General features: G+C 36.6%; 1 protein-coding gene across 2 annotated transcripts; it reads right to left on the reverse strand.

Moving 5' to 3' along the window:
* Positions 1-1586: 1586 nt before the first annotated feature.
* LOC134626954 (protein phosphatase 1 regulatory subunit 12B-like) lies at positions 1587-9027 on the reverse strand. 2 transcript variants are annotated; one of them, XM_063472858.1, is made up of 7 exons: positions 8714-9027; positions 4737-4753; positions 4421-4559; positions 3900-4001; positions 3665-3715; positions 3535-3585; positions 1587-1989 (listed from the first exon to the last, which is right to left on the reverse strand). In XM_063472858.1, the coding sequence occupies exons 1-7, from the start codon at positions 8813-8815 to the stop codon at positions 1903-1905; spliced, it is 549 nt and encodes a 182-aa protein (XP_063328928.1). In that variant the 5' UTR covers positions 8816-9027; the 3' UTR covers positions 1587-1902. The 2 variants fall into 2 exon arrangements, with proteins under 2 accessions (XP_063328928.1, XP_063328929.1); XM_063472859.1 differs by lacking the exon at positions 3535-3585.
* Between the last annotated feature and the right edge of the window lie 2174 nt (positions 9028-11201).

The following is an 11201-nucleotide window of genomic DNA, read 5'->3' on the forward strand; positions in this document are numbered from 1 at the left end:
TGTGCATGCTCTGAGATACTGACGCTGTCTACCACATCATTTACAATGTGGACCTTCATTTTTCTGCTTTTTGAGTCATTATCATTTACGATTAGATAAAGCCTCATTTATAAGATGGAGTGCATGGAGATGAACGCGTCTAATCCTCTCTGCACTCTATCTTTCACATTAAGACTGTGTTTCTGGTTTCGAGGAGATGAGCTGAAGACAGAGGATTAATGTCTAATTCCAATATCTTTTTTGTGGAGAAGCACTTCATTACATCCTTTAGTACACTGTGTGTCAGCACATCCTCTACTCATTGATATAGAACTTATATTTTACATGTGCTAGTTTATGTATTTTCAACAGGAGTGTAGAGCCGGCATTCGTTAAATGGTCTTCTGTTAAGGTATGTTAGCGCTTCTCTGCGATGCAGGCAACAAAATCCCTGTCTTCCTGGGTCTCACAAGCTGTCTTGAGCACAGAGCAGACCCAAACATTCATTATTCGAAATGCAATACTGCCAACCTGCTGCTTCGGTAATGGTTCCTTTACAGTCATGATCCTGTTAAGTCAACATAGCCATATAACAGAACATCCAAAGACAGTCCAGCTCGCTTATATATTCACTTACCCAGCAACATAGACAAGGGAAATGCTTGAATGTCGTTCGTCATTCTTGTTTTGTCTTGTTGTAGAGGTGTGTCAATAGTTGTGCCTTTTTGTGAACTGCATGATTTAATTATGTACAGAATCCATGTTTTTCCAGCAGAAAAGCAAACAAAAAAGACCAAAAAAGTTGTACTCATACATCATTCTGTGTAGAACTGAAGTACTCAAGGGAACCAAAATATGAGGATGTGATCAGAGCATATCTCTGTGTTGTCCATATGTAATAATAGGAAATAAAGGCATTTTAAGTAGCTTTGTCCCATGTTTTGTGTAAATGTATGTAGAGGATGCTTTTCCACTTATGGTCAGCGGGTGGCGTTGCATGCATAAAATAAATGCCAAGAAACAGCTTAATAGTGGAGTGTGACACATAGATGACAGCCTAGCGTTTAAAAAAATGTAAAAAGACATAGTTTTATGCCTTTAAATAAAGGATATCATATTCACCATTTACCGATAAAGTCCATGTGATTTGATCAAAATCACCACAACTCCTACTTAATTGACGCTAATATGACAGATTAATAAGTGCATGAGATTGAGCTGATATTTTACAAGAAAGCTAAATTTGTTTTGACAGTTTTATAGGGAAAAAATACATAATTTTTAAAACATTTTTTCTATTTAAACTTGTAAGCCAAAGACCGTGTTACTTGCAATATCATCAGTCAAGGTAAAGCTCTTAAATCAGAGATGACACTCCTACGTTCCTAAAAAATGTTTCTCATCCATCACCCACTGTCCCTGATAGTTCAGAGCTCATTTTCATGATCTGCATATGGAATAGGCCAAATATTGCTGTTTCCATGGCAATGCTTCTTTGGAAATACCTGCAATATTTTGTCCATTTTTATGTCTACTCAGTAACAAAATTTCATATACTGTTTACTTGAGGACAATTTACTCATGTAAAGATAGTAATAAGAAACACATAAACTGGCATTTGCCTTTATTTAGAAATATTTAGTGAATTTACATTTAAAATTTTAACTTGATGTATTGTGCATTTACAGTTGGACAAATGTGTCTTCTTATAGGTGAACAGGGGGATGGAAAATCAGTATTAAATCAACATCTCTTTCATCTTTCTAAACAATCAGTAGAAAGGGCTCAGTTTAAAACATTCTGCTGACCAATGTACATATCTTTTCAGAGGATGGACTTATGCTTTCAGAAATATAAAGGATACAGATTAAAATATGACTTCTTGAATCCTTCCCTCTTCTTCCCTCCTGTCTGCTTCCCTTCTCACTTGGAGAGTTTGGTGATGACACGGATTAAAGCCCCATTCTCATCCTTTAGTCTCTGGTTTTCCATCTTAAGCTCTGCTTTAATCTGAGGGAATAGAGAGTATAAAAACATAAGGGTGGACAGAGTATCTAAAAAGTCCTACAACTCGTCCCAGGTAGAGCATTTCTGCTTACAGTGGTTAGTATAAGGATTTGCTTGTTCTTAATTTGTAGTTTAAAAGTAAGTTCATATTTTGGTAGTGTCTTCATGGGCTACACACCAAGGACTGGTTTTTATTTCTGGTCATGTCAGTAATCTTTTCAGCCTTGGTCACATCAAATGGGAGGTAGCAGATTCAGAGAACAACAGACCACCCGCAGAACACATGCTAATCTACCTCTTAAAACAAAGGCATAACCTTGGATTCTTGCAAAACCACAAGCAAGCATTTTTTTTTTGCTATAAACAATATTTACTTTGAGTACAAAATTTGTTTCACTAGATTTGATCGATAGTGACCACAACACCCCATAACTGTCATAACATTTACATACAATATTAATAAATACAATGAATCTTGATCTGTGCAGAGACCACTTTTAAAAGTTGTGCATAACACAGGAGAGGGAAACACGGGGATACAGAAAGGTGTCTTCTAAGAGAAAAAAAAAATCATGCTCATGAAGTGGACAGTAACAAGGTCCTACTTAAAGTGAAACTCAGTACAAGTTTGCTGGTGTTTATAAATGATGGACGTAGCTTCAGGGTCTGAAAAGTGAAAGCAATGCAAAAGTGCCTTAAACCTACAGTCTGTCTTATCACCAGCATGAGATGGTTCCTGCATGTTCAGCTGTATAGTAATCTATGGGAAAAAATGCTTTTTGGCTCCTTTGATCTATGGCCAGGGTAAACACTCTCCTGAGGTCTTAGTCGCTACTTTTAAGTTCTCTTTTTAGATTCTGGACCCCATTCAAGTCAAATAGGATGGAAAAAAACAGGTATGCTGCAGAGAGGACCTACCTTGTGACTCATAGTTTGCTACTGTATAAGTGTTCAGTGCTTCTTGGTTTCTCAATCTGATCCATGGCCTGAGGCTTCTAAACCTATTTCTAACCAAACCTGATATCATACTGACTATGGTATGTCCATCTTTTATGTACATTCTATGAAGGTTTCTGGTTTCTACTCTTATTAGTAACTGGTACAGAAAGAAAACTGGCCTAAAGAATAAAGGACAGACTGATCTTTATTAAACAAATACAATAATGTGTTCATACACACCGACAGACAGATACTTTTAGACCAGTTTTGAATAATTTCTCTGTTGTAAAGGTATATTTTTAGACCAGCATCTTTGTTTAGGTCTCTCATTCACAGACAACAAGAGGTTTGTGTTTGCATTCACTTGGGAAGAGCACAGCAGACATTTGTGGGCTTTACGCTGCAGATGAATACTGATTGCTCAGTCGCTGCAGTGCTCACACATTCCACAGCCAGCAGAGCATAATGGTGACAAATGATGTCAGCTAAAGCCACTGAAGACAAAACAGCTGAGACCACAGCACCAAGTTACAACCAAACACTTACTGTATATTCTCAAAAGAGGCTTAATGTTAAAATTCAGTTTTAAGGCATTTATAAAACATTTACCTTCAGTTGTTCTTCCATATCTGATATCCTCTTTTTAAGGCTCCAGCTTTCCTTTAAGTATAATCATTAAAGGTAATTAAAATAAATGAGTAAAAATGGTTAAAAAACACTTCTCCTCTTGAGTCCATACCTTTTTTTCTGCTTCTAGCACATTGGCCCCACAGTCATCCTGTCTCCCCTTCTGCAGCAAAGAGAGATTACTATGAGAAAAGATTGCAATTTATGGAAACAGCTTGATTATGGAGTCTCTGTTATCAATGTCTCATATTTATGTAAAAAAATGGACTGTTGCCCTTTTTAAACAAATGGTTAATTTGTTTCTCAGTAGTGTTTCTGGATCATTACTTCAGACTTGCTTAGAGTACCTGTGCTCTCTCCAGCTGGTCTTGAATCATGGTGAGTTCCTGTTTACTTGTTTCCAGTCGGGACTTGAGCCTTTGATTTGTTGCCAGTGCCTTTTCATACATCTACAAAATACCCACATGTTAGGATTTCTACCACCAAACACTGCCACCAGGACTCTTTTTTGTGGTAGTTTCAGTTTTCATAATTTGCCATCAGGGTCAGATTTCTTCCTTAAAATATCTTGACAGACATTAGATTGCCATTAGGTTTAGTATATGTGTTATTAAATTTACATACTTAATTTCTATTTGAAATTAGATTTGAATATTATCAGCAGTAGTTCCCATTCTATTCATCATTTTCATTAAATCCAAATGTTATGAATTATTGAGCCCACTGAATCTCTGTGTGTTCTTTTTATTTTTGTTCTTTTATTACAGTACATAAGCATCTACAGTACTGTCAAAAAGTAGCACTCAGAATCTACATATTACAAATCTATAACAGTCGTGTATATTTGTATTTAAGGTGTATCACATACCTTTTTGTAGTCATTATTTGCTGTCTCTTCTTGTGCCTTTTTCCTTGCAGATAGTCTGTTCTCTCTTTGTAAAAAGTAGGACTCAGCATGGTTTGTTGATGTGTCATTGGAGACATCAGATGATCCAGATGATCCCAATCTGAAGACACAGGAGATGTATTAACTCTTAATTCAGATTTAGCACACTCTTTGCCCAATTGAATGGATATACTCCTGTCAGTAATGGATAGATTCCTGTTTTTGCTGTCATTCTGGTAATATGTGGTAATGCCTTTTTTTTTTACTGATGGTGTAAATCAAATTAGAAGAACCTTACCTAGACAGCCTCTCATGCTGAAATGAGAAGAAAATGTTTTAGAAAGGGGTGCAATCTGACCAAAGTTTTTTTTTAAAAAAATACAGTATGACAACCACACTAAGCACTTTTAAAAACATTCCTGATTATCTTAACCAAGATATCAGCTGTGCTTAACCCCAACTTAAACCTTACATTGCATAAGGAACCATTTCAACCCCATTTTCCAGCAAATGCATCAACATTTTCTTCTGCATAAGACTGTTACACTAAAATAAAGGTAATTTGGACTCAGAGCATGTTTTATTACATGTGCAATGTCAGCAAATATAGATACAGACTATATTATCAATATTCATGCAATCGCATGTCTGGGTTTCTGGAAAATTACTTGTTCAAGAATTATGTTGAAAGGGACTTTTAGTGGGGAAAAAAAAGGTTTATGGCAGTCTGAAATTCTCAGCCAAGTTAAAGGGGGGAGAGGAAATGATTCCTTAAATAAACTGACAAGCACAGATAGCTAAAACACATCCAAAAAAGGTAATAACTACTGCACCGGCTACTGCTTACCTCTAACTTAGGAAATAATTTCCTTAGGAGATGACAAAGTATAGGATAATACATCAACTTATAAGGTTAGTAAATATAATATAGTATAAAATATAAGGACTATATATACACTGGTACAAAGTCTTCCACACCAGTTCTGCTGAGTTGACAGTTGACATCCAGTGACTGGGAAGGCCATAGCATATTTTTTTTAAAGTTTGTTTCCTTTTGTGATTTGAAATTTTAAAGTTAAGTCCACTAGCAACAATAAGAAGAAAAAAGTGGTTGTAAAATGTACACTTGTGCTGCCACATTCAACTGTAGTGAAACTATAGACTGTATCTAAACAATGGACTTAGCTTTCTGTTCTGAAGACTGTAGCCATTGTAAAAGTCCCTTGAGCCTCTATTCTTTAGTGGCCAGCAACTGGCAGTGCCTATGATTGCAAATAGAAGTCAGACTCTATAGAAAACATCCACTGGCTCCTCTGATCCATGAGCTCAACAAACACTCTTCTGCCCCCTGAATAGTCTCAAGCACTTGCTTGAAATATGTTTACCATTACTGCAAAAAATTGAGGCTCAAATAGAGAATTGTTTAGAATAGGCCTATCTTGTCTGATAAGGTAGGTCTTTCTCTGGGGAGCATGTTGTTATGTTGTACCCGTGCCTGCATGTGTTTTTGGTACTGGCACTTAGGCTTTCTCTCAAGATATGTATTTGTGGTTTATCTGTTCATTTTAAATTGGCCATAAACATGAGGTAGATAAAGTACTTAGATTATATATGCTTGTAGCTCGTAGCTTGTAGTCCAAAGCACTTTGAATGGTCAGTAAGACTATAAAACACCACATGAGTTCCACTCCATTTCCTATGAGCTCCTTCAGTTTAATGCCACTCATGAAATTTGGTTTCAAAACAGCTAGCAGTGGCAAACATGCTCAGCTAGAGGTTTCACTGCAGGACCAGTTATAGATGATGTCACAGTGGCTATATCCAGCTTTATCTACAATCTATGAGTGTAACTCAGCACCATAGAGTATAGGAAATAAAGTTGTTTTTTAACATGTGTTTACTGCTTTTTTTGTGTATTTTAACTCAGATTGCTCTTGTTATCTAATGCTAACCAACTAGTTTCTGTGTCTGAATTCAACCAAATAGCAGGAGGAAATGAAAAATAAACAGAGAGCCAAGGCAAAACTAAACAGTCATTTTAGAAAAAGGTCAGACTGGAGTCTTCGTTTCAACAGTTGGATGTGTTTGCAAATGCTGTTTCTTTTGCTCTCCATGCTGACTGCTTACTTGCATGCACCCAGACCTGCTAAATCATCGGTCAATAGCACTCAGACTACAAGCAGCCTATAAACAGAAACATTTTCACTACCAAACATTATGTCCCTTGCCTACAGATTATGGATATCCATATAAAGAATTTCTTTATTAAAATTAGTAGGAACAAATTAGCAACACTATTATGTGCTTGGAGGACTTCTTGGATACTTGTTATTGTTATACTTCAAAAATTTGTCTGCAATAGGTATAATCTGGTAAGATTTTACCATTTGATTAGCAAACGTTATGGCACAAACATCCTAACCTTAGAGAGCAAAAGAAAATATATGCCCAAGTCCTGTGGTGACATTAGCATTTAGCTGAAAGCACTGCTGTGCCTAAATACAGCCTTGTAAAGATACTAGCATGGCTGCCCACTTTTGTGTGATGTGAGAGATTAAAAGGCAAGAAAACAAAATACAGCCTCCAGTAGACAAAAATAGCTTTGCCACGTTTCTTTTCTAAACCCACCTTTTAATCCTCAAGTGTGCTTTCTGTTTATTCATCACAAGAAAAGCTCTTACTGTAACTCTTTTAGTGCAAACAATACGTTTGTTTAAGGTTGTAAAAGTAATGAGCTTGCTTGTTGTCTGTACTTCTGCATTTTGTCTTTTAGAAAATTCAAACAGAGAATTGACTTGTTAATATAAGACAGTCCACACAGTTACAGTTTACACTGCATCTTTATTCTTTCAGAGACCTTTGTAAAGACTGTAGTATAAACTTAAGCCAAAAAGCAGATATGTAACCTATGCCTGAGGGCTACATGTCATGTAAAACTGATAAAGTAAGCTGAATTCTCTAAAGAAGAGACAGGGTTTTAAGTTGAAGGCACATTGTGTAAACACAGTGATACGCTTCACTTCAGACATTTATGAGACCTTTAAAGAGATGACATCCAGTCATGTCTGCCATGCTAGGTAAATGACAATGAACAATATACTGTATTCAGACTTGGAAAAAGCTCTGATTTATATTAAGCAGTATCACACAGAAACAGATGCTGATCAAAAAGTTTTTGTGTCTTTGTCTCATGAAGGACTGACTCCATCTGAAATCTGTCCTCCAGCCTTCCCAGATTCTGTGGGGGACTTTTTGTCTAATGACCAGCTATTCCCAAATGGAAAATATGAGCTTCCCTTAGGACTAGCAGAGAGATAAACATCCATAAATACTGGGTTCCCACAAGTCAGTCCTCCAAGCACTCTGTCCCTCTTTCCTTCTGTTCCTCTTCATCCTGTCTTTCATCCCCCCTGCTCTGTCTCTCTTTCTCTCTATTTTTCTCTTGCCTCCTCCTCCTCCTCTCTTCCTGTTGCCCTCTCTCTCACAAACTTTTCTCTGCGTCACACCATATATTTTTCTCAAGAGGTTCTTGGTTTGCATAAACAGATAAGACTAACTGCTTATTACAACATTTCCTTCCAAGTTTTCTGCTCCCTTGCTCACGAACATCAATGTGTAGCTTTATTTATCAGTTTATGTGTTACTATGGTCATTTGAACTATCCCCATATACAGTAATGAACAATATAAAACTGCACATTCTCCACGTGGTTTATTACAAGTATCTAATAATCTAACTGCACAGACCCTAGAGTGCAATAAAATAAGTAATCCTAAAGGTAAGCTATTCTAACTTAAAGGAAAACACACGATTTATTTAGAATGTAAAAATAGCACATTATTGGGTAAATATTACACTTTGGGCTGTATTGGGCTAAATTACCACAAAATCACCTCTGCAGTGATAGAATGTCAAACTGGAGTACCAAAATAAAACATTGTAATCATGTTGCAGAAACAATTGAAGACACATGAAGTCCAGCATATTTTGAGAAATTCTACTTCCCTAATTTTTCCTAATTGCACTGCATAAATCATATAAAATGATTAGCTAATGCCACACAATTATGTCCAAAAAACAAAACAGACCAAAAAAATAGAATTGGATTGAAGGCAGTGATGAGTTATGTGTGTTCTAATGCTCAGAAATACCTCTGTGGCTTGTTTTCAACACATTTCTTCGACAATGACCGAACCTCAAAGTTAATGTTTTCCTTTTATGGCATTTCCTGCCACTAAACAAACACTTAAAAGATTAAAGACAATCAGGCCTTACCCGCAGGCTCTTAGTAGTGGCAACAGAAGAAACTGGACAAGAGTCAGAGAGTTGCTTTCTGATGCGTGACGGATCTTTGTTGTGAGAAGGTAGAGATGACATCGCCCCTGGGCAGCTGGAACCACTGCATGCAGCAGTATTGTCGTCAGAAGTAAGTCCAATTTTTTTTTTTTTTAATGTTCTTTTTAAACGGAAGAGAAGTAGAGAGATATGTATTTTTTATCCAGTAAGATTAAAATCAGATTTGTTTTTTCTTTGGTTAAAGGACAATCCAAGCGTCTTCTTCACGTGATAGTGAGACATTGCATATCAGAAGAGAGTGAAACAATTGCACAAGTGTGAGATCTGTGGGGGGAAGTGGTGGGAGAGGGGAGTAGGCGGGCTGCAATGTGTGTGCGTGTGCATGCGCGTGTGTGTGTGTGTGTACCAAAGGATTTTAGAGCAGTATTGTGTAAAGGAATTAACAAACCAGAGTAAAAATTACAAATACAATAAAAAGTCAAATTAATAGTGTTTTGAAATGAATATACATTACATTTTCTTTTTAAGAAAAGCCTGTTTTGTATATTATGGTGTAACTTTGATGCAATGTAAATTCTGTAAATGTGATACTGTATGTAATGCAAAGGGAAGTAAACTTATTTCAAGGCAAAGTATTTTTTCCTTGTGAATTAAAATGTGATAGAGTCCTTTAAGCAAAAGGGAACCAAGGCTTTTACATTAAAATAAATAAATGAAAACCTATCAGTTTAAATAACTAGCGGAAGACACATCTGAATGTACAGTAGTAAAGAAAGGAAAAGTAATAATAAAAACATATAGGGTGCTTGGCCATGGAGACATGTGTATACTATGTCTTACAGTATATTCTGTCGTTAAAGGTTGACCGAGCTCCAAGTTGCATGTGTCTGTGGTTACATTAGTTGCAATGCAATGTAACCAGCTCAAAGGCAGTTTTCGGCATTCATTTATCTAAAAAGGGTACATTTTCTGTGAGTTATTCACAAATAATGCACTGCTGTAAATGTGTGCCAGTGGTAAAGACACACCTTTTTAGCAAAAATATCTGATTCTGAGTAGTTTCTCAGCATTATGAGAGGTGAAAGTGTTAGGAATCTTAGTCATACCAAACTAGGGCTTGGTTATATTTCTTGTTTCAGCCTCAGTCAGTGTACACGTCATCTCCATGTACTCTAATCACATTAAAAATCTAATAATTCTACAAATTTAAATTTTTACAGGAATGCTGAGCACATCGTACATGATGTAACTGCAACTACAGAAGAATTCTGGATTATTCTATTTATTTCATGCTGGACAACAGCGAGACAGTACAGTTTACATAAAGTGCAACATCCTAACAATGCAGGGGTCAGTCAGTCACTTATAAAGGGCTTGCTGTTGTCTTTTAATCAGTTTCAGTTCAAAGACCGAAGAAGGATGACAGTAGTCCACTTAACATGAGAAATCTGAGGTATAGATACATTTAACAGTAACTTGCAAATTGGCTACAAAAATAAAATAAAAAAATAACGATATACGGCACATATCCTCTAGTTACAAAGGTTTTGTTTTCTCCATATCCCCTTTATTCAGTATGCTTCATCATCATATGGTAGTAACCAGGCACCACCTGCTGGCAGAAAACAGTACCTTTCACAAAAGAACTTTACATTGAGAGAACTGTGTACAGTGATTTCCCGTTTTTAAATTGCTATAACTGACTTGTTGGCCTATAATATGTGAAACATATGTCAAATGTATCCCTCACGAATGATATCAAGTCATCTTGAGCCACAAACATGACATTCTTGTCATAAGGTAGAACCCACAATTTGGGAACCTTTATGTATCCTTTATTTATCCAGTTAAAAAGTCTAACTGACATTAAAAATGTCTTTTTTAAAGAGAAATCGGACCAAGAGGATAGCAGAAATATAACCCCTTTGTAAATCCTGTTCACTAAAGTCTATTTACTACTATAAGTAAAGACATCATATTACACATAAAAAAGCACATGGAAACATCAAGATTCGACACATTCACAGGGCTTCATCAAACCGTCATTAGGTATCAACAAACTAAAATGTGCTGAAAAGAACGGACACTGCAAAGCAAAGAAGAACACTGCTCCTGTAAACGGGCACTAGCTACTGTCTAGTAGCTTGAAGACCCAAATACTGTCAAGACACACCTCACCTTAGGCCTCTACAGGCTTGGCGTTCAGACTCAGACGCCCAAGCTCACCACAGCACTGAAGCTGCTTCACACCGAAGGAGTTAGCAGCTCTTTAACAACTTTTACTGTTGGGTGGCTAATTGCTGAGTGAACCCAGCTGTGCACTGGCTACTCGGGGGAAATGGTCAGGTCAAAGTCAGGTGAGAAGGAAAACGGGACACACTAAAACACATAACAAGTTTGCTTGGGCGTAACAGTTATACGTTTGTCTATGAAGAGAAATTGCAATGCTTCCATTATTTTATTTATA

The sequence above is a fragment of the Pelmatolapia mariae genome, linkage group LG5, assembly GCF_036321145.2.
Source record: "Pelmatolapia mariae isolate MD_Pm_ZW linkage group LG5, Pm_UMD_F_2, whole genome shotgun sequence".
Taxonomy (NCBI): domain Eukaryota; kingdom Metazoa; phylum Chordata; class Actinopteri; order Cichliformes; family Cichlidae; genus Pelmatolapia; species Pelmatolapia mariae.